This window comes from Rhinoraja longicauda, chromosome 37, assembly GCF_053455715.1.
Source record: "Rhinoraja longicauda isolate Sanriku21f chromosome 37, sRhiLon1.1, whole genome shotgun sequence".
Taxonomy (NCBI): domain Eukaryota; kingdom Metazoa; phylum Chordata; class Chondrichthyes; order Rajiformes; family Arhynchobatidae; genus Rhinoraja; species Rhinoraja longicauda.
The window spans coordinates 7,541,077-7,564,700 of record NC_135989.1 but is presented as its reverse complement, the minus strand read 5'-3'; the positions used below and the strand labels follow the sequence as shown (position 1 = coordinate 7,564,700).

Genomic DNA, 23,624 nt, shown 5'->3' with positions numbered 1-23,624 from the left:
AGAATAGTTGGGTGGTGCGGCCTGCCTGGGTCAAAGGAGCCTCGGCGGCAGCTTGAGCTTCGGCAATGACAGTGCCTCAGCGGCAACAGGCCTCAATGGCAACTGGAGCCTCAGTGGTGGTGGAACGGGGGGGGGGGGGGGGGCACTTTAGTTTCAGAATCTTCTGCCCAGGGGATAAACATGTGTTTGTTTGTTTGTTTGTTATTGGTTCTGGTGAAGGCGCTGTGCACACGGCAGCCAGCCAACAGTCACTTGTCCTTTTTGTTTACACTTCTAATTTCAAGTTTGTGTGTGCCTTGTGTGTTGTGACTGTTACATAGAAACATAGAAAATAGGTGCAGGAGTAGGCCATTCGGCCCTTCGAGCCTGTACGCACCGCCATTCAATATGATCATGGCTGATCATCCAACTCAGTATCCCGTACCTGCCTTCTCTCCATACCCCCTGATCCCTTTAGCCACAAGGGCCACATCTAACGCCCTCTTAAATATAGCCAATGAACTGGCCTCAACTACCTTCTGTGGCAGAGAATTCCACAGATTCATATATATATCATATATATATGATATGATGATATGATATATCTGTGTGAAGAAAAACCACAGAGACCAATTTCCCTCCGGGGATGAATAAAGTTTTATCGTATTGCATTCTTTTCTCTGGATTGTCAGAAATTGAGGAGAGACCTGATAGAAGTTTATAAAATTGTGAAACGCATGGATAGGGTAGACAGTCAGAGCCTTTCTCTGAGGTGGCAAGTGGAAAAGAGCAGAGGCCACAGCTTTAAGGTGAGTTCACGTTGTAGGAGTAGAATTAGGTCATTCAGCCTATCGAGTCTACTCTGCCATATAATAATGGCTGATCTCCGAATCCCATTTTCCTGCTTTCTCCCCATAACCCTTGACGCCCATTATGAGAGGGGCAAAGTTTAATGGAGATGTGTGGGGAAAGTTTTTACATGGGGAGGGGGAGGGAGTGGGTGGGGGTCTGCAACGTACTGCCAGGGATCGTGGTGGCGGCAGATACGATAATGGTGTTTATAAGGCACAAGGATGTGGAGGGATATGGATCATGTGCAGGCAGAGATTAGTTTAACTTGGCATCATGTTCAGCATGGGCGTTGTGGGCCGAAGGGCCTGATCCTGTGCTGTACACTGGGTTGCCCCGCTCTCAAAGTATCCGGGATGAATTGTCATAAGTGATTGGAGCAGAAATAGGCCATTCCGCCCATCAAGTCTACTCCGCCATTCAATCGTGGCTGAACTATCTCTCCCTCCTAACCCCATTCTCCTGCCATCACCCCTGACACCTGTATAAATGCGAAGCCATCACTGGAGTAACAGTGGGTCAGGCAGCATCTCAGGAGACAAGGAATAGGTGATGTTTCGGGTCGAGACTTCTTCAGACTGACAAATAAGCTTAACTTGACTTGCTGGCTCGAAGGGCCAAATGGCCTCCTCCTGCACCTATTGTCTGTTTCAATGAGGGCGAGGAGCGGCGGCGCGGTGCGACTGGCACTGGCCCTTTACAGCAAAGATACTAAGGAGCAAGATAGACCACTCGGCCCTAAAAAAACATAGTATGTCATGGTGCCATTTTGGTAGGCTGAAACTTGCAGAAACATTTTAAAAGAAAAATAACAAAAATCTGTGAATTGATAGATAATAATAATAATAATAATATATTTATTTTATATAGCGCCTTAACACATGCACAAAGCGCTTTACAAATACAATTAACATAGAAACAAACAGACAAACTATCCTGACGGAAAAGCGGCGAATACTCAACGCCAGCGTCCTCTCACGTCAGGGTCCGGCAGTAGACATTAAAGAACACAAGACACACAGATACAATTTTTTACACAAAACAGCCATCACAGTGATTGCTCTAGGCACACCCTCACTGTGATGGAAGGCAAAGTCTTATCTCCTCCTCGTTCTTCTCCCGTGGCGCCACGAGGCGATCGAGGCTCCCAATCCCTTGAAGCCCCCACCGGGCGATGGAAAGTCCCAGAGCCGAGCCGAGCCGAGCCGAGCCGAGCCGAGCCGAGCCGAGCCGAGCCGAGCCGAGCCGAGCCGAGCCGAGCCGAGCCGAGCCGAGCCGAGCCGAGCCGAGCCGAGCCGAGCCGAGCCGAGCCGAGCCGAGCCGAGCCGAGCCGAGCCGAGCCGAGCCGAGCCGAGCCGAGCCGAGCCGAGCCGATGAAAGTCCTGAGCCCCCACCGGGCGATGGAAAATGCCGCGGCCGAGCCACGCAGGGCGATGAAAGTCCTGAGCCCCCACCGGGCGATGTAAAGTGCTGCGGCCGGGCCACGCAGGGCGATGAAGGGCCTGCGGGCGGGTTGATCGTGCCTCGTGCTTCGGGGCGGTCGAAGCTGCTACGGCTGGAGCTCCCAAAAGCCGGTCGCCAGCCAGGGACCTGCGAGCTCCCGATGTTGCGGTCTGCAGGGCCCACGGCCGAAGCCTCCGAGATGGTAAGTCCAGGCCCTGCGACCGGAGTCTTCGAGGTCGATCCCAGCTGGAGGCCGCCGACTCCACGATGTTAGGCCGTTGCGCGAACGGAGATACGACACGGTAAAGGTCGCATCTCCGTTGAGGAGGAGATTTAAAAAAAGGTTTCCCCCATCCCCCCACCACCCCCCTACATACACAGAATTAAAAATAAAACAAAACGTACATTTAACATCAACAATGACAAAAAAAACACCAAAAAAAACCGGAGAGACTGCCGGTGAGCCGCAGCTGCAGAACACAGCCACGCCCCTCTAGATGAGATATATTCTGCATTGTAATGGTATCATCATAGATACTGTTCCCCAAAACACTGATTACACTGCGAGAGGCATAGTTTTGCTTACTAAAATGGCGGCCTTTGCGTGCTACACTTCAGTATAGGCGATGTCGACGGAGTGGTCCATCTTGCTCCTCTAGTCCCTTTGATTTTACAGCCACGGGCGGAACGTTTCTCCGGGTCGCGGTTTCCGTCCGAACCGGCGGAAGCTCCCGGCTCCAACATGGCGGCTGTGTGGAGGCGGCTGGCGGCGGCGGTACTGTGCCGGCCCGGGCCCTGGGCGAGCTTCACGGCGACGGCGGCGGCACCGGGCCGGCACTGGGCGCGCTTCACGGCGACGGCAGCAGCGGCGGAGGCTCGGCCCGAGCTACGGGGGGTGCGGCTCCGCGCCAGCAGAGTGGGTGAGAGGCCGCGGCCGGGGGTCCAGTCAGTCCCCCCCCCCCTCTCCTGCTCTCAGCCCATTGCATTGGCCCCTCGCTCCCGCCCACCCGCGCCCTACACACACACACACTGGAGGCAATTTACAATATTACCCAAGACCAATACAATATATCTTTATTATCATTGTACAGGGGTACAACGAGATTGGGAATTAACCTACAAACCCGCAGGCACCCACGGGTTACTGATTGAGAATGATCAGCCATGATCACAATAATAATAATAATAATACATTTTATTTATATAGCGCTTTTCATATACTCAAAGACGCTTTACAGAGATTTTGAGAACATAGGGAAATTAATAAATAGATAAATAAGTAAATAAATAAATGAACAGAGAAAGGAGACAGTAGGTGAGGTGACCTTCAGTGGTTGAAGGCAGTGCTGAACAGTGCTGAACAATGCTGAACAATGAATGGCGGTGCTGGCTCAAAGGGCCGAATGTCCTCCTCCTGCACCTATTTTTTTTTTTTGCTTCTCTGAGTGTGGGAGGAAACCGGAGCACCCGAAGAAAACCCACACGGTCATGGGGAGAAAGGTTATAGGAGCAGAATTAGGCCATTCGGCCCACTCCGCCATTCAATCGCGGCTGATCTCAGCCTCAGGAATCACATTTTCCTGCCTTCTCCCCATAACCCTTGACAGGCAGCACCCGTGGTCAGGATGGAACCCGGGATTCTGGCGCTTGGAGGCAGCCACTCTACCGTTGCGCCACCGTGCCGCCAGTAGAGCTGTTTGTGACACGTACAAATGACTTGGATGAAAAATGCGTAGGAAGGAACTGCAGGTGCTGGTTTACACCGAAGATAGACAAAAAAATGCTGGTGTAACTCGGCGGGACAGGCAACATCTCTGGAGAGAAGAAATAGGTAATGGGGGAGTTAGGTCTCGACCCAAAATGTCACCCATTCCTTTTCTCCAGAGATGCTGCCTGACCCGCTGAGTTACCCCAGCATCTTGTGTCTTATCTTTGGACGATAACGTAGATGGGTTGTTAGTAAGATATAAAATTTGGTGGAGTTGCAGACAGAGTGTGTTTAGGATGCAAAACATACTGCCCATGTGGTATACGTCAGGGATTTTCATAGATACATACAGCGTGGAAACAGGCCCAACTTGCCCACACTGGCCAACATGCCTCATCGACACTAGCCCCACCTGCCTGCCTTTGGCCCATATCCCTCTAAACCTGTTCTTTCCATGTACCTTTTTAAATGTTTCTTGAACATTACAATTATACCTGCCTCAACCACCTCCTCCAGCAGCTCGTTCCAAACGCCCACCAGCCTTTGTGTAAAATGGGTTTATCCCTCAGGTTCCCATTAAATCTTTACCCCATCACCTTAGCTCTATGCTCTCTGGTTCTCAGTTCCTCTACTCTGGGCAAAATACTTTGCGGTTACCCGATTTATTCCTCTCATGAATTTGTACACCTCCAGATCACCCTTCATCCCCCTAAATTTCAAAAAGGAATTTGATGAGAAATTAGCAAAACGCAAGGTGCTTTTGGAACTCAGGGGGTCAGGCAGCATCTGGAGGGAATTAACAGACTGGAAGTTGGGTCTCAACCCAAAACATTGTCTGTCTATCCCTTCCATACATGCTGTCTGACCTGCTGAGTTCCTCCAGCGCTTTGTCTTTAGCTCAAGATTCCAGCACCTGCAGTTCCTTGTGCCTGGATGTGAATATAATTGGGATGGCTGTGGGTGGTGTGGATTGCTGTGCCAGCAGGAGAACATTCTCGATGGGCTGAATGTCTGCCTCTTGTGCGTATTGACTCTGAATCATTGGGACAAGGTGTGGTTTTCATGCGTTACTTCATGCTCCTGCAGGTGCGTGGATGAAGAGTCTGGTTGATGATTACCGAGAGGCGTGTAAAGAGATCGTTGTGGGCGCGAGGGATAATCCAGGGAAAGCCTCCCTTTACTGCCTGCTACTGGGGGGGGCTTGCACCTGCGCCTACTACAACCCCTCCGAAAAATCCTTCCAGGAGTCTCTGCTGGAGTCTTCCAACCAGCTTCTGGTGCTGTCACCCTTGGTCCGCAGTGGCCACGCAGACCGGCACATCCAGAAGCTGGTGACAATTAAAACCCAGGGCCGTCTCCGACACCTGAGTTTGGGTGCCTTCTCCCTGGTGTACACAGCCCCCTACGACCCGGACACCAGTATCTACGGCGCGCACTGCGAGTACTTAAGGCCAAGGTGGTCGGACTTTCCAGACCGGGTTTTGGACCTGGGGTTCCTCGGCAGATGGTGGGTGCTCGTCTCCAAGATGAAAGACTGGGACATCAACGATGACGAGTTTGTCCACCTCCCCGCTGAGCTGCGGACCGTCACACCAAAGAACCTCCACTCGGCTGAGAACGAGAGACTGTTCGAATTAAAGTTCCAGCCTATCATTCTCCAAGAGGAGGACATGCAGGAGGGGGAAGGAAGCTGACGGGCACTGCTCACTGCCATGCTGGGAAGAATACAACACACACCTCTAATATAGACCAGGACAATGCAGGACCAGGCCCTTCGGCCCACTGTGTCTAGGCTGACCATGATACCACTCTAATTAATCCCAGGTTCCTGCGTGTGGAGTGTCCCTCTGTTGTCAGCCTGTGCATGTGTCTGTCTAAATGTTGGTGTCCACTTGCTGGCAGGGCAGCCTTTCTTGGTTGGTTAAACCACACTGCTATGAATGGTTTAAAAATAAACAGTTCTATAATTAAGACATTATGCCCTGATGTTTAGTTTTAGTTTCATTTTGTTTAGAGATACAGCGCTGAAACAGGCCCTTTGGCCCACCGAGTCCGCACCGACCAGCAATCCCCAGCACACTAACACTATCCTACACACACTAGGGACAATTTTACATTTACGCCATGCCAATTAACCTACAAACCTGTACATCTTTGGAGTGTGGGAGGAAACCAGAGCATCCGGAGAAAACCCACACAGGTCACGGGGAGAAGGGACTAACTCCGTACCGATAGTTCCCGTAGTCAGGATGGAAGCCAGGTCTCCAGAGCTGTAAAGCAGCAACTCTACCGCTGCGCCACCGTGCCACCATGTGGTGTGAACCCGCTTTTGGTGTCAGGTTTGATGCAGGAACAAGTCATATGTTGAAAGACTGGAGCGGCTATAGGCTTGTATACACAGGAATTTAGACAGATGAGAGGGGATCTTATCGAAACATATAAGATTATTAAGGGGTTGGACACATTAGAGACAGGAAACATGTTCCCAATGTTGGGGGAGTCCAGAACCAGGGGCCACAGTTTAAGAATAAGGGGTAGGCCATTTAGAACGGAGATGAGGGAAAACTTTTTCAGTCAGAGAGTTGTAAATCTGTGGAATTCTCTGCCTCAGAAGGCAGTGAAGGCCAGTTCTCTGAATGCATTCAAGAGAGAGCTAGATAGAGCTCTTAAGGATAGCGGAGTCAGGGGGTATGGGGAGAAGGCAGGAACGGGGTACTGATTGAGAATGATCAGCCATGATCACATTGAATGGCGGTGATGGCATGAGGGGCCGAATGGCCTACTCCTGCACCTATTGTCTATTACCACAGCAGTGAAATAATGAACCTGAGCTTGTCCTTTCTCAAAGTGAGCTCTGCACCACCAAATAATGTGTGTTTGGAACCTCTGGTCTTCAACGGCACAGCATCTCCTTCCTGGGCCACTGAAGGAGGCCCTCCAGTCTGGCGTTGCTGCTTCGGATAGTGGTGGGGACTGGAGCTTGGGTCCTTGCGGGTGAGAAGGGCTGCCCAGAGTGGCTGCCCTGAATCAAGGCCATAACTCTCAGCTGAGTTTTCAGTCTGGGATTCGCCATTCGTGCATTGCCGAGTAGGCAATAGCCACGTCCTCTGGAAGTGGGGCCTCTGCTGACGAGTGAACAAAATGGGGCATTTCTCTGAACACAGCTCTCCTGCAGGCACAGCTGTAAGCCAGATGTACTGCTGCAAAATGCCAGTTGACATTTGTTGGAGGCGTTTGCCAGTCATTTGGGGGTGGCGTAGTGGTAGAGTAGCTGCCTCACAGCGCCAGAGACCCAGGTTCAATGCTGACTTCAGGTGCTGTCCGTACAGAGTTTGTACATTCTCCCTGTGACCACGTGCTCCGGTTTCCTCCACAATCCAAAGACCTACAGGTTTGCAGGTTAAATGGCTTTGCTAAAACTGTAAATTGTCCCTAGTGTGTAGGATAGTGTCAGTGCACTTTCTAAAGTCTAAAAGGTCAGTGGCACTCTCATGCCACCATGTGGTGATCACAAGTAGTGGTGCAAACCTGAAAGTAACCACCGGATGGTCCCGAACCGAAACGTCATCTGTCCATTTCTCTCCACAGATGCTGCCTGACCTGGTGAGTTACTCCAGCATTTTGTGTCTATCTTCCACCTATCACTTGCCATCTCTCGCTCCACCCTTGTTCTTCCAGGTAGCACCCCTCAACGCCAACCCAAAGTACAGTCCAGTTCCCTCCACAGGTGCTACCTGACCCGCTGAGTCCCTCCAGCAGTTTGTTCTTTGCTGAATTTCTCCTGCATTTGCAGATCCTTGTGCCTCCCTGCTAATCCCAATCCATCGACATCTTCAGTGCTCCAAGACAGCATTTTGCTGTCCCAGGAAAAGATCGTTTGATGATCAAAACTTCAAAACAATGGGTAATGGGTACTGAATGGGTACTGAACAGTACCTGTTCAGTACTGCCTTCAACCACTGAAGGTCACCTCACCTACTGTCTCCTTTCTCTGTTCATTTATTTATTTACTTATTTATCTATTTATTAATTTCCCTATGTTCTCAAAATCTCTGTAAAGCGTCTTTGAGTATATGAAAAGCGCTATATAAATAAAATATTATTATTATATTATTATTATATAATAAGAATGCTGAGACTTGGACTACTGACTGTCGGACCTCAAAGCACCGTCTCTGCAAAATCCTCCAAATCCGATGCTGGGTAAGCAAACTAACGTCACCATCCCTTCCCCCAGGTTAATGTGCCCAGCCTGGAAGATGTGGTTACACTTATGTGGCTCAGTTACCAGACAACGTCATTCACCTGGTCAACACCACACTCCTGAAGCACACCCTTGGTTCCATGCTCCATCATGGTGGGAGATTAATGGACCAAGACACCAATCCAAGGCTGTTACACTTACTCAACCTATGTGCACAACAAACTAACAAACCATCCACCACCATAATATGAAATTCCCAGGTATTCTTCCTACTAAACATTAAATGACTATATGACAATCCTGATCCAGCAAACCAAAGGGAATGCCAAAGTACTCAAACGATCAGGCAGCGTACAAGGAAAAAGAAAAGTGAGTTCATGTTACAAAATAGTGACTTTCATCGGAACTGGCCACTTCTGATGTAGAGTAGAAAGTTTGTTTGTGCGAAGTTGAATTCAGGGTTGAGTCCCAAGACTTGGTTACGTGCCTTGTCAGAATAATGAAAGACACAGAAATATCGTCAACCCCCCGTGGCGCCCAGCGGTCCCGGAACCCCTCCATGGTGGCCGTGGACATTGCGTGTTCTTTTTCAAGGGACTCCCGGGCACTCCAGAAAAGGGCCAGGCAGTCGGCTCGGGCGGCGCCCTCGTTTGGCTGGCACCGTGACCCACGAATGGCCACCTTGGCCAGGTCCAGGAGCAACCTAACTAGAACAGCTCCTGATCTACCCACTCCCCTACGCACTGGGTGCCCAAAGATTAGGATGGTGGGGCTAGAAAGCAAAGAGCATTTGTTAAGGCTTTATGAATGTCTCCACTGTGAGTGCATTGCACGGAGGAGTGTTGCACTGTATTGAGATCCTTCGCTAACATTACATGCATGCCCAATATAAACAGTGGAACAACACACCACCTACATAACCAAGGTAGCACAAAATGCTGGAGGTGTCACAAAAATCTACGACCTACATAACCCACACCTACCTCATCTGTGGTTGGTCACACATTGGTAACTGACAATTTATTATGTTGAAGCAAGAAACTGTAGATGCTAGAACCTTCAGCAAAAGACATAACTCAGTGGGTCAGGCGGCATCTGTGGACGGAATGAACAGATTGAGGATGGGTCCCAACCCAAAATGTCACCTGTCCATTTCCCCCCCACAGATGCTGCATGATCCACTGGGTTCCTGCAGCGCTTTGTAATTTATTAGTTATTGTATCATTATTTGTTGTCTTAAAGATAAGAGTCATGAGTGTTTTATTGTCATATGTCCCATAACGGAACAATGAAATTTTAACTTGCAGCAGCTCAATAAATATGTAAACATATTAATCTGTAAAACCCCATAGTAAACAACAAAAAGTTCAGTACTATATTAAAAAAAAGCAAACATAAATAGACAATAGTAGTGCAAAGTCAAAAATAATGTCCCCAAGTCTTTTTAATTCAGAGTCTATTTGGAGGTTGTCGAATCTGTAAAGGGTCTCGACACAAAACGTCACCCATTCCTTCTCTCCAGAGATGCTGCCCGTCCCGCTAAGTTACTCCAGAGTTTTGGTCTACTGTGTTTAATAGCTTGATGGCTGTAAGGAATAAGCTGCTCCTGAACCTGGACGTTACAGTTTTCAGGCTCCTGTACCTTCTTCCCAAATGGCAATAGACAATAGGTGCAGGAGCAGGCCATTCGGCCCTTTGAGCCAGCACCGCCATTCAATGTGATCATGGCTGATCATTCTCAATCAGTACCCCGTTCCTGCCTTCTCCCCATACCCCCTGACTCCGCTATCCTTAAGAGCTCTATCTAGCTCTCTCTTGAATGCATTCAGAGAATTGGCCTCCACTGCCTTCTGAGGCAGAGAATTCCACAGATTCACAACTTTCTGACTGAAAAAGTTTTTCCTCATGAGAGCATGGGTTTCTGATGATGTGGCTGCCTTTTTGAGGTAGTGACTCCTGTAGATCCCTCTCATGGTAAGGTGGTCAGTAACCCTGATGGACTGGGCAATGTTCACCACGTTTCCCTCTGAAGGCTGCAGCACGTAAGGATTTCATTGTCCCATTCCCCTGGTGCCTACGACCATTAAACACTCTTGACTCAGCACCCACAAAACCAGAAGATGGTTGCACAGAATGTGGTAGCAAATCACCCTGGAACCCAAGGGCATGTGTAAAGTAAGGAGATGGACAACTTATTTTTCCAATATACTTTATTCAGAATGAAAAAAATGATACAAAACAAGAACAGTGCAGAAACTCTTCAGACTCTCTCAGCGTCTGTACATTAATTAGTGTCACATGTGGTAGTGTCCTTGAACCACTCGTGTGGCCCCCTGGGTTAATACCCCTTCCCTTGTTAGAGGGGTATCTCCACCGGACTCTGCCCCTCAATCGAGCACCAGCCCCTGAGAAAGGATGGTCCCAGCAATGAGATTGGATGAGCGTTTTATCAGAAAGTAGGAACTGCAGATGGTGGTTTATACCAAACATAGGCAACATCTCTGGAGGAAAAGGCTGTGTGACGTTTCGGGCAGGGCTGTTCTTCAGATTCACTGGCCTTTCTTCAGTCTGAAGAAGGGTCCCGATCCAAAACATCGCCCCTTCTTTTTCTCCAGAGATGGTGCCCGACCCGCTGAGTTAATCCAGCACTGTATGTATCTTACGTTTTATCAGTACTCCCTGCATGAGTGGATTGAGATAAGGTCTGAATGGAAAGCAAAGACTCGGCAGAGAATCTCCTGATTGTAGTGGGGTCAGATTTCCTCTCTGCAGGAAGGTCATTTATAAAGGGTGCACCGAGCACGGGGATGAAATCTTCCCATTGCAATTATCCAGTTCAAACACCTAGAACACTGTAGGTGTCAACGTCTTGCATTTATAGAATGCCTCATTATTTCTCAAGGCACTCAACAGTCAGTGATTTACATCACAGAGATAGATGTAAGTCACTTCTCTCCTGAGATGCTGCCTGACCTGCTGAGTTACTCCAGCATTTTGTGAATAAATACCTTCGATTTGTACCAGCATCGTTATTTTCTTACATCACAGCAGGAAGTCACTCCGCCAGTAGAACCTGCCTTCATGACTGCCCACAATTGTCCCTATTGATTTGCAGAACAGTCAATGGAAACAATGCAGTCAGAGAGATGGAGGTGATGCTCAATAAATAGTCTATTGGATTGCTAAAATCAATTTATTTGAATAATTATATTTATAGACCTATGTAAACAAAAAATCTCCAATAACAATACAGAGTGGCGAGTAGTTATTAATGAGTAGGGAGGAACTGTAGAGGCTGGTTTACACTGAAGGTAGACACAAAATGCTGCAGTAACTCAGCGGGACAGGCAGCATCTCTGGAGAGAAGGAAGAGTTATTTATGAATTGAGCACAGAATTAATCTTTGTCACTGGCAGCAGTGGGAATGACTGGGAATGTGATCATTTGTTTCCATCCCTGAAAACAACTCTTCAAGTGCCTGTAGAACTTAGGAACTACATACGCTAGTTTACAAAAAAAGACAAAGTTCTGGTGTAACTCAGTAGGTTAGGCAGCATTTCTGGAGAACATCCTCCGTGGAAGGATCTTGGCACGAAACATTACCTATCCATCTTCTCCAACTCAAGACTCTATCCCCTATTCCCAATTCCTCCATCTACGCCGCATCTGCGCTCCAGATGAGGTGTTCCATACCAGGACATCTGAGATGTCCTCATTCTTAAGGGATCAGGAGTTCCCCTCTCCCATCATAGATGAGGCCCTCACTCGTGTCTCCTCGGTTCCCCCAGCTCCACCCTTGCTCCCCTGCCCCCCAGTCGCAACAGAGTCCCCAGTCAATAGACAATAGGCGCAGGAGGAGGCCATTCGGCCCTTCGAGCCAGCACCGCCATTCACTGTGATCATGGCTGATAATTTCCTTCCATTCCATCGGCCATCGCCTTACAACACATAATCCTCCGAAATTTCCACCACCTCCAACGGGATCCCACCACTAGCCACATTTTCCCCGTCTCCACCCCTTTCCGCCTTCCACAGAGACCGTTCCCTCTGCAACTCCCTGGTTAACTCATCCCTTCCCATCCAAACCACCCCCTCCCCGGGTACCTTCGCCTACAACCGCATAAGATGCAACACCTGTCCCTAAACCTCCTCCCTCGCCTCTGTCCAGGGACCCCGACAGTCCTTTCAGGTTAGGCAGTGGTTCACTTGCACCTCCTCCAACCTCATCTACTGTATCCATTATGGACTCCTATACATCGGCGAGACGAAACGAAGACTGGGCGAATGTTTCGCTAAACACCTTCGCTCAGTCCGCCTGGACCTACCTGATCTCCCGGTTGCTAAACATATTCTCCTTCTCTTTCCCATTCCTACACAGGCCTTTCTGTCCTAGGTCTCCTCCATTGTCAGAGTGAGGCTAAATGCAAATTGGAGGAACAGCATCTCATTTTGCTTGGGCAGCTTACAGCCCAGTGGTATGAATATTGATTTCTCTCACTTCAGGTCGCCCTGGCATTCCCTCTCTTTCCATCCCTCCCCCACCCAAGTCGTACCAGCTTCTCGTTTCACCAAACAAATAGCTAACAATGGCATATTTCCTTTATCATCATTACTTTTTTGCATATCTTTTATTCATTGTTCTTTATCTCTCCACATCATCGTCTATATTTCTAATTTCCCTTACCCCTAACCAGTCTGAAGAAGGGTCTCGACCCGAAACGTCACCCATTTAATCTCTCCAGAGATGCTGCCAGTCCCGCTGAGTTACTCCAGCTTTTTGTGTCCTTCTCCAGAGATGCTGCCTGTCGCGTTGTTACTCCAATATTTTGCATCTACGCTGCAAGACCTGCCTAGTTACTCCAGCATTTTGTGGGTTTATTTTCTCTTTAAGCATCTGCCCAGTTGGGTGAGCAAGGTCATCCAGCCTCTTTGTCTTTGAAGCTATTCAGTTAGCCCCTCTTCCTTGCGCTTGCCCCATTGCCATCTTTTATTGAAAGCATTTTCCAATTTACAATTCCTATTGTGAAGGTTTGTGGTCACCTAACTCAGTACCGACTATGGTGGAAGAAAGGACAACCCAGGATTGAACTATTGAACAATATGCCAGCTCTCAGAGTTCTAGTTTGCAATTCACTTTTTATTCTGCCTCTAGTATTGAAATCAGGATACACTGAATGATGTCAAACTAACCATCACACTGTTCCAACAGTTCTGGTGAGTAAATGCACAAAGCTTCAAGCTTACTATTTGGTTTTCATTCACTTATGGAGATTTGTTTAAAGAGAGAATCATAGATTATTTCCATCTCCTGCAGCAGAGCAGGATTGGGGCATTTATTAACTATAGGCAGTAGTATTTGGGACAGTAGGCACCTCTGGTTTATTGTCACATATTCCACTTTGCATGCAAAGTTTCCCTGTAGCTGACAGACACCAAGATGCTGATTAGACCAGAGTTCTGTGACACTATCCCCCTGGAAAGAAATACTAGTGTGTAGAAAGGAACTGTAGATGCTGGTTTACACCAAATATAGACAAAATGCTGGAGTAACTCAGCGGGACAGACATCATCTATGGAGAGAAGGAATGGGTGACGTTTCGGGACGAGTCTGAAGAAGGGTCTCGACCTGAAACGTCACCCATTCCTTCTCTTCAGAGATTTGCCTGTCCTGCTGAGTTGCTCCAGCATTTTGTGTCTATTTTCAAAAGAAATACTAGCCTTGGGAAGAATGCAGCTTGGATTTATCCGAATAACTTTTGGATTCCAAGAGTTGTATTATCAAAGAAGCTTGCACAAACTAACATTCAGAAAGTTAAATGAGCCTTAATCAAAGTTTATGCTAGGATGGATGGAAATAATCTCTCCTGGTTGAGGAATCTAGTGCTAAGATTTGAGCCAAGGCTTTTCAACCAAAACTGAGTCCCGTTCCCAATCTGCTTTCCAGTTATTATACATCTTCAAGCAGTCCGTGTCATCTCAAACATAGAGAGGTCAAGAACAGGAACAGACCCTTTAGCTCAACATATCAGCACCCACCATGAGGCCAAATTAAACTAATGCCACCCGGAATGGTGCATTGTTCCATTTCGGTACATATGACAATAAAAAAACCTTTTGATCTCTCGATTCCCTGCTGTTCATGTAAATGCTTAAATGTTGCTAAAATATTTTCCACTGGAAATGTATTCCAGCCACCTGCCACTCGCTCTGTAAAAATCCTAGCTGCCCCTGCCCATCTTATTTGAACTCACCACCTCCCCTTCAACCTATGCCCTCTGCTAGCATCTCCACCCTAATGCAAAGATTCTGACCATCTCCGCTACCTATAACCATCACTTGGTTCGCACTGACAACGGGAAGAGTCTGGAAAGGTCACATTAAGAGACAGAGGAATCAGGTACCGGATCAACCAAAATGTGCTGCAGTAAGGATAGATGCTGGCAAATGCGGGGAGCACAGATTCACAGGAAACATTGAGCAAAGAAAGCATTTTGACAGACTGTGTAGGAGATGTAACTTCATCCTTTCAGGCTTTTCAGCATGTAAAAAAAAAATGCATTGTTCATCCAAAAATATTATATTGCTGAGATTTAAACATTGCTTCACCCCTTTCTGTTGCTGCTTTGCTGGATGGTTTGCCTGTAATCTTTGTGGCAGTGGCTAATCTGTATGCAAACAGCAACGCAATGTCAATTGGGTCATGAGACACCGGGATTCATCCTCATTATTCTCGTGTGCTTGGGTGAGTAGAGTGGGGAGAGACAGCACCGGGAAAGCACAGCATCGATTACCCCAGTCGCCAATAGTACTCTGCTACATCTCTGGTCATCGTATTCCCTCAAACGTCCAACACTGCATTTTCTTTTAATTAACTCTGACTGGACTTGAAGACATGTCTTGTTTTGGATCCTAAACACAGAATGCATTCCTTGGAGACCAAGGCTTCCAAATAGGAAATCTCCAATGAGCAACTTTCCAACAGTGTAATTCTTTGTAGGTTTACCCATATAAAGGCAAGGCTTCCTTGCAGTTTTGGCTGGCTTAGGTAGGGAAGTACAGGAAATATGAATCGAACGTTTCTTCCTTAATCATCTTGCATACCTCAACAATTCGATGTGTAGGAACTGCAGATGCTGGTTTACACTGAAGATAGACACAAAATGCTGGAGCATCTCTGACAAGATCGAATGCGTGACGTTTCGGGTTGAGACACGTTTTTCTATTTTAGCCTTGAGCAAAACACTAAGTGCTGGAAGAACTCAGTGGGTTAGAGTGCATCTGTGGGGGGTAAGGACAGATGATGCCTCGGGTTACGACCCTTTCTCAGAATGGCCAGACTTTGCCCTACCCCTACTTCTCTTTTTCAGCTTTCAATCCCCTTCATCAGTCTGAAGAAACCAGACCCAAAGTATTATCTGTCCATCCCCTCCACAAATGCTGCCTGGCCCACATGGTTCCTCCAGCACTTTGTGTTTTTACTCTATCCAAGTTTGCAGATCAGGACTTTTTCTTTCACGCAAGGACAACAGCTATTTAGGCTCAACATTGAGTTCAACAATGTCACATCATAATGACTTGCCCCATCTCATCAGACAGCAGCTGCAGGTAATAATTCTACCGTTCCCACTTCCAGTGTCAGTGGGTTATGGTCTTCCAGCTGAACATGGCGTTGCCATCATCTTTTGTCCCACGCTATCAGTCATCAATTGCTCCTGCCTTGCACTATCATACAGCTTCATTTTTTTCCACCACGTTAGTGTTTTAAACTGCTGGCTAGCAATGAATGATATTATTAAATACAATCACCTGTTCTACTAAAGCATTATCCGAAAGCTTGAGAGCAAGAGAATGCCGGAGCCAACTCAATTCCATGAAGGATTTAATGAGACTACTCCTGTTGTAGGAATTGTAAGTTTTACCAGAATACATAGACAATGAATTTCTTTGTGTTAATCCTTTGTTCTCTTTTATACTGTGGCGTCTCACTCAAGAGCACCAGCTCACATATAACTTTTCCCAAAGTTCATTTACTTTTGTCTTTCCGTTTCTGCAGCTCCATGATTTTCCTCCCATTCCATTTCCATCAACCAATTCATTTAAAATTATAATGATTAAATTATAACCAGCCTAGATACAGCTGTATCAAAACCATTTATCTCTTTGCTCCTCTGCAGTCTTTCTTTCTATTTGGCTCCAGTGCAAATTTATTTTCCTTCCTATTTCACAGCATATTATACTCCAGGGAGAATATTTTGAAGGCCGAGGCTATTACCCAAGCCACAGAGGCTGACATGTCATCTTTCTGGTTGCCATTTTACTTACACCCTCTTTGCCCATCCCATCATATTGTTTTATTATCATTGTTCAAGGAGGTAGCAATAGACAATAGGTGCAGGAGGAGGCCATTCGGCCCTTCGAGCCAGCACCGCCATTCAATGTGATCATGGCTGATCATTCTCAATTAGTACCCCGTTCCTGCCTTCTCCCCATACCCCCTGACTCCGCTATCCTTAAGAGTTCTATCTAGCTCTCTCTTGAATGCATTCAGAGAATTGGCCCCCACTGCCTTCTGAGGCAGAGAATTCCACAGATTCATAACTCTCTGACTGAAAAAGTTTTTCCTCATCTCAGTTCTAAATTGCCTACCCTTTATTCTTAAACTGTGGCCCCTTGATCTGGACTCCCCCAACATTGGGAACATGTTTCCTGCCTCTAACGTGTCCAACCCCTTAATAATCATACGTTTCAATAAGAACCCCTCTCATCCTTCTCAATCAACCCCCTCCTTCAACCAAAAATGGGATATTAACAATGCATATTTATATTAAACAGTAAATGTCTCCATAGATTGAATGGTAAATTGTGAAATGCCAATCTTTGAACACAAGAGAGCAGGAGTAGGCCTCTCGGCCCCTCAAGCCTGCCTCACTATTGATGTAAGGTAGACACAAAATGCTGGAGTAACTCAGCGGGTCAGGCAGCATCTCTGTAGAGAAGGAATGGGTGACGTTTCGGGTCGAGACCCTTCTTCAGTTAGAAGAAGGGTCTCGACCCGAAACGTCACCCATTGCTTCTCGCCAGAGATGCTGCCTGACCCGCTGAGTTACTCCAGCATTTTGTGTCTACCTTCGATTTAAACCAGCATCTGCAGTTTTCTTTCCCTCACTATTGATGTATGCTGGCCTGAAAGTCAAGTGTATGCACAAGTACACGCACAGTGAAAATCTTACTTGCAGCAGCATTACAGGCACAGAGATTCAGATAACTCACTCAACATATTATACAAGACAATAAAAAGAAATCTGTACAAAAACAAGATATTAGCACAAAAACACAATTGGAAAACAAGTCCATGGTCGTGCAAGAGGTGGTCTGTAGCGTTCCGTTGCAAAGATAGGTTCAGGGCCTGAGGTCAGTCCAAGAATCTGTTTTAGGAAAGTAGATCTTCCTGGACCTGGTGGTGTAGGACTTCAGGCTTCTCAATTCCTTTTCTGTACACTCACACAAAACTTTCTATAGATCCATTTCCCAGATTTGCACATTAATTGTCCATTAAACTTACCACAGAAATTTAATTCAGGTAATTAGCAAGTAACCTCTTTAATGATGTGATAATTGTTACTGCACTGTTATTCAACACTTCTTAAACCAAGGAAAAGCTGTTTAATAAATGGTAGTGAATTGTTCTTCGAGATTCTTCGTAATTGTTATCTGTATGTTTGTGTTGTCATTTGTGAGCGGAGCACCAAAGCACATTCCTTGTATATGCACATACTTGGCCAATAAACGTATTCATTCATTCGTTCAAGTATTTTTTTTAATGTTACCCACCCCCCCCCCCCTTCCCCCATTCAATATTCGATTGTCTATTTCACATTTTGTATCCAGTTTGACTCTATTCATTATTTCCTGCTCAGTCATTGTCCAGTGTCATAGTGAGGCCCGCCACAACTTGGAGGAACAGCATCTCGTATTTCGCTTGGGCAGCTTATACCCCAGCGGTATGAACATTGATTTCTCTAATTTCAGATAGTTCCTCTGTCCCTCTCTTTCCCCTTCCCAGTTCTCCCACTGTCTTCCTGTCTCCAACTACATCCTATCTTTGTCCCGCCCCCTCCCCTGACATCAGTCTGAAGAAGGGTCTCGACCCGAAACGTCACCCATTCCTTCTCTCCTGAGATGCTGCCTGGCCCGCTGAGTTACTCCAGCATTTTGTGATACCTTCGGTTTGTACCAGCATCTGTAGTTATTTTCTGACACAACCAGCATCTGCAGTTCCTTCCTACACGGGAGCCTGATGTTCCACACCAACAGGTTCAGGAACAGCCTAGGTGACTGTATTACATTTGAAGGTATTTATTTCACAAAATGCTGGAGTAACTCAGCTGGTCAGGCAGCATCTCAGGAGAGAAGGAATTTGGACATCTCTTATAATTGATACAGTCTAAGAAAGGTTTTGACCCAATACTTTCATTCCATCCCTCCATATCCAGCCATACGCAGTAGTCCATAACTCCTTGTATTCAAAAACAGAAGTATTTATTCAATACCTGTGACATTCTTTTGTCATCATTTAAATTCTCCCCCAAGGGCAAAGAGTAGAATGTCTGAAATGTCTAGAAAAGAACGCTTTTGTTTATGGAGTGCTCTGTCCAACAAGAAAATAATCTGGATCTTCTCCTGGGGATTGAAGCGAGAATTTGGGGAACAGCAATCATAATATTATCAGATTTGGAACAACAATAAAAGAGGACGACGAACGAATGCTCAAGGGAGTTGCAAGGGATCCTGTAAAACTGGATTTGGAGTCAAAGTATGTGTGCAGGTGTGGTCGCTCAGCCAAACGAAGCAGCAGTAAGATTGCAGCAGAGATAGAGAGAATAAACAAAGGATCACTAAATTCGGCCTGCAGCTTTGTGATACGAGGAGACTAGGTCTATACTCATAAATGCAAGAGAGAGAAAGGTGATAACACTAAAATATATAAAATTCTTAAGTGTCTAGTAGGAGTTGCTATTACCCCAGGCTTCAGTCTTAATCTTCAGATAAGAATCAGTCTTCAAATAAGAAGTTGGACATTTAGTCACTCCAATCTTGGGATCTTTCTCATCATCCCTCCACTCCCAGTCTCCCTCTCCCCACCCCCCTCTCACCCCACCCTTACCCGACTCTATGAACCATCTTGCCCTCCCCCATTCTCATCTTAATCCCAATCTTGCCCCTACTCTCCTCCCCCTCCCGTCTATTCCCTCTGCCTCCTTCCCCCTTACCCCCGATCCTCCTCTCCCACTTCCCTATTGCACACCCTCTTCCACCCCCTTTTTCCTCCAGTCCTCAACCAGCACTTCCCACCAATGCCCCCTCATCACTTCACCCCCACCCCCCCCCACAAACTCCCGTCACTTCCTACCCCATTACCCCCGATCCTCCTCTCCCACTTCCCTATTGCACACCCTCTTCCACGCCCTTTTTCCTCCAGTCCCCAACCAGCTCTTCCCTCCAATGCCCCCTCTCCCACTTCACTCCCCCCCCCCCACAAACTCCCTTCACTTCCGCAGTGGCGTGCGGAGTTTGTACGTTCTCCCTGTGATCGCATGGGGTTTCTCCGAGTCCTTCGGTTTCCTCCCACATCCCATAGACGTGACGGTGTGTGGATTAATTGGCTTCTGTAAATTGCGTGGGATAGAACTATTGTACAGGTGATTAATGCTCAGGTGAACACAAAATGCTGGAGTAACTCAGCGGGACAGGCAGCATTTCTGGAGAGAAGGACTGGGTGACGTTTCGGATCGAGACCCTTCTTCAGACTGTCAGGGGAGTGGGCGGGACAGAGATAGAATGTAGTCGGAGACAGTAAGACTGGTCTGAAAACTGGGAAGGGGATGGAGAGAGAGGGAAAGCAAAGGCTATTTGAAGTTAGAGAAGTCAATGTTCACACCGCTGGGGTATAAGCTACTCAAGCTAAATATGAGGTGCTGTTCCTCCAATTTGCGCTGGGCCTCACTCTGACAATGGAGGCCCAGAGCAGAAAGGTCAGACTGGGAATGGGAGGGGGAGTTAAAGTGCTGAGCAATCAGGAGATCAGGTAGGTTAAGGCAGACTGAGCTGAGGTGTTCAGCAAAACGATTGCCGAGCCTGCACTTGGTCTCACCGATGTACAGGTGTTGACACCTGGAACAGCGGATACAGTAGATTAGGTCGGAGGAGGTGCAAGTGAACCTCTGCCTCACCTGAAAAGACTGTCGGGGTCCTTGGATGGAGTCGAGCAGGGAGGTAGTGAGAGTCTCATCTATAATGGAAGGGGGGAACCCCCGTTTCCTAAAGAATTAGGATATCTCCGATGCCCTGGTATGGAAAACCTCATCCTGGGCACAAATGTGGTGCAGATGGAGGAATTGGGAGTAGGGGATAGTCTTTACAGGAAACAGGGTGGGAAGTGCTCAGCATGGACTCTGTGTACAAAGGGCCTGTTTCCACACCATCTTTAAACTAAGCAAACCCCCACGATCCAACCTTTCCCCTCCACTCATTCACCCAGTCTTTCCCATCACTCTCTCTCACCCCCTCCTCACTTCACTCCCTACCCCTCCTCCTCACTCTCCTCCCCTACACTCTACCTCCCACTCTCCCCTCATCCACCTCCTTCTCCCTCCCTCATTCTCTCCCTCCCACTCTTACCCAAGCTCTCCCCACACACTCTCTACCCTTCTACTCACTCACCCTGCTCTTCCCTCTCACCCTCCCCCCCTCAATTCTCAGCCCGTACAGCCCTTCCCCCACTCTACCTGCCCCAGTCAATGCTCATGGTACTCCCCCTCTCAGCCCAGCCCTACTCTCCAGCCCCTCCCTCCCACTCCTCACCCATCGGCTCCTTCCCTCCTATGCACCCTTCCTCACCTCATGCTCCTCCACCTTCACACCCCCCCTTCACACTCTCCACCCCCACTTCCTCTCCCCTGCCCCCCTCTCTCAATTCTACTCATCCCCATCCCTCCACCACCCTCTTCCTACTCACTCCCTTTCCCCTCACTCTCCCATCTCTTACAATTCCCCCTTGTCACTCCTCCACCGTCACCCTCACACTCCCCCTCCCACACTCCCCTTCCCCTCACACATCCCTCTAACTCCTCCCCTCCTCACCCTCTCTTCATTGCCTTCCCCCTCCCCTCGCACTCCCCCTCCGCCCACACTCCCCCTCCGCCCACACTCACTCTCTCATTGTCTTCCCTCTCTCCCTCACCCTCCATTCTCCTCTCACCATATCCCCCTCACCATCTCTCCCCTCCCCTCCTCATTCTCCCCTCCCTATCACACTGCCCTCATTCTCCCCCCCCTCCCCTGCTCTCATCTTCATCCCCTACCTCCCTCTATCCTTTACCCCCTCCCCTCTCTCTCTCCCCCTCCCCTCCCCCTCCCTCTCTCCCCTCCCCCTCCCTCTCTCCCCTCCCCTCTCGCTCTCTCCTCCATCTCTCCCCCCCTCATTCTCACAATCTCTCTCTCCTCCATCTCTCCCCCCCTCCTTCTCACAATCTCTCTCCCTCTCCCTCCCCCCTCCTTCTCACAATCTCTCTCTCTCCTCTCCTCTCCTCCCCCTTTCTCTCTCTCTCCTCCCCCTCTTTCTCTCACTCTCTCTCTCTCCTCCCCTCCCCCTCTCCCCTCCCCTTCCTCTCTCACTCTCCTCTCCCCCCCTTCCTCTCTCCCCCTCCCCCCACACTCTCCTCTCCCCTTCTTTCTCTCCCCCCTTCATCTCTCCCCTCCCTCTCTCCCCCTCCCCCTCCCTCTCTCCCCCTCTCCCCCCTTCCTCTCTCTCCCCCTCCCCCTTCCTCTCTCCCCCTCCCCCCCTTCCTCTCTCTCCCCCTCCCCTTCCTCTCTCCCCCTCCCCCTCTTCCTCTCTCTCTCCCTCTTCCTCTCTCTCCCCCTCCCCCCCTCCCCCTTCCTCTCTCTCCCCCTCCCCCCCTTCCTCTCCCTCCCCCTCCCCCCTTCCTCTCCCTCCCCCCTTCCTCCCCCTCCCCCTCCCCCTTCCTCTCTCTCCCCTCCCTCTCTCCCCCTCCCCCTTCCTCTCTCTCCCCTCCCTCTCTCCCCCTCCCCCCTTCCTCTCTCTCCCCCTCCCTCTCCCCCCTTCCTCTCTCTCCCCCTCCCCCTTCCTCTCTCTCCCCTCCTCCTTCCTCTCTCTCCCCCTCCCCCTTCATCTCTCCCCCTCCCCCTTCCTCTCTCTCCCTCTCCCCCCTTCCTCTCTCCCCCTCCCCCCTTCCTCTCTCCCCCCCTCCCCTTCCTCTCTCACACTCTCCTCCCCTCCCCATCTCCCTCTCTCTCCCCCTCCTCTCTCTCCCCCTCCCCCTTCCTCTCTCCCCTCCACCCCACTTCCTCTCTCACACTCCCCCTCTTCTCTCACACACTCTCTCTCCTCCACCCCCTTCCTCTCTCCCTCTCCCCCTCCCCTCTTCTCACACACTCTCTCTCCTCCACCCCCTTCCTCTCCCTCTCCCCTCCCCTCTTTCTCTCACACACTCTCTCTCCTCCACCCCCCTTCCTCTCTCACACTTCCCCTCTTCTCTCACACACTCTCTCTCCTCCACCCCCCCTTCCTCTCTCACACTCTCCTCTCCCCCTCCCCATCTCACCCTCTCCACCCCTCCCCCCACTCCCGCAGTCCCGGGGCCGCGCATGCGCCCGGGCCCGTTCTCTCTCTCTCTCTCTCTCTCTCTCTCTCTCTCCCCCCCCCCCCCCCCCTCCTCACTTACCGGCGGCTCTTTGTTCCGTTGGTCCCGCGCGCGGCGCCTCCTCCTCAGGTAACGCGCGCCGCTGCCGCCCGCCCGCTCGCGCTTCCCGCCTTCCTGGCCGCCCGCCCGCGCGGACCCACCAACCGCCGCCGGGATGGCTCCGGCTCCGCGGGTTCGAGTCCTCGCTCCCCGCTCCGCCCGAACGAACGAGCGAGCGGCCGCCTCATTGTCCGAAGCCGGAGAGCGCCCGGCAGGCCCCTCCGCCCCATATGGTGGCGCATCCGGACTAAAATTAATTAGTTTTATATATTGCGATTAATTCAAAATATATTGTTTAGCCGAGTGTGGATGGCGAGCGGGGGTTTGCGGGCTGCTTGCTGATCGCTCGCTGTCTTGTTCTCTGGCTGGCTCCAGTGTGCTGTCGCCACTGAACAAAGCATTGCACACTGCTGTCTGCACAGACAGCTGCTCTTTGCAATTTAAAAGGCTGAAAAAAAGTTTTAAATATATTGTGTTTTTGGCAAAACCTTTAACCACCTCTTGAATATAATTCTGCAAATTTTCGCTGCAGGAGATTGATTTTTTAATCGTGTAAATTTTACATATCTAAAAAAAAAAAAACCGTGTGCATGATGTACAGTTTTCTTCTGTGTTTTCTCTTCTCCGGATGCAAAATACAAAATAGTTGTTTAGAAGTTTTGTTGTGATGCAATTTTGCACG

The 23,624-nt window shown here is 49.0% G+C and overlaps 2 protein-coding genes across 2 annotated transcripts in view; both read left to right on the top strand.

The window, feature by feature from the left end:
* Positions 1 to 2,739: 2,739 nt before the first annotated feature.
* On the top strand, positions 2,740 to 5,955 carry timm29 (translocase of inner mitochondrial membrane 29). Its single transcript, XM_078429536.1, has 2 exons — positions 2,740 to 3,191; positions 5,066 to 5,955. The coding sequence occupies exons 1-2, from the start codon at positions 3,014 to 3,016 to the stop codon at positions 5,671 to 5,673; spliced, it is 786 nt and encodes a 261-aa protein (XP_078285662.1). The 5' UTR covers positions 2,740 to 3,013; the 3' UTR covers positions 5,674 to 5,955.
* A 16,964-nt stretch (positions 5,956 to 22,919) lies between these two features.
* Positions 22,920 to 23,624, top strand: part of LOC144610628 (SWI/SNF-related matrix-associated actin-dependent regulator of chromatin subfamily A member 4-like) — a 111,589-nt gene continuing 110,884 nt past the window's right edge. The window contains 1 exon segment of the mRNA XM_078429481.1: positions 22,920 to 22,972. The gene's annotated coding sequence lies outside the window, so the exon portion shown is untranslated.

Bases quoted from the DNA above. Each gene is read 5' to 3' on its own strand.
- timm29 (XM_078429536.1), top strand. From the start codon at position 3,014: ATGGCGGCTGTGTGGAGGCGGCTGGCGGCGGCGGTACTGTGCCGGCCC. The intron at 3,192-5,065 runs GTGAGAGGCCGC...ATGCTCCTGCAG, and splicing joins GCTCCGCGCCAGCAGAGTGG to GTGCGTGGATGAAGAGTCTG.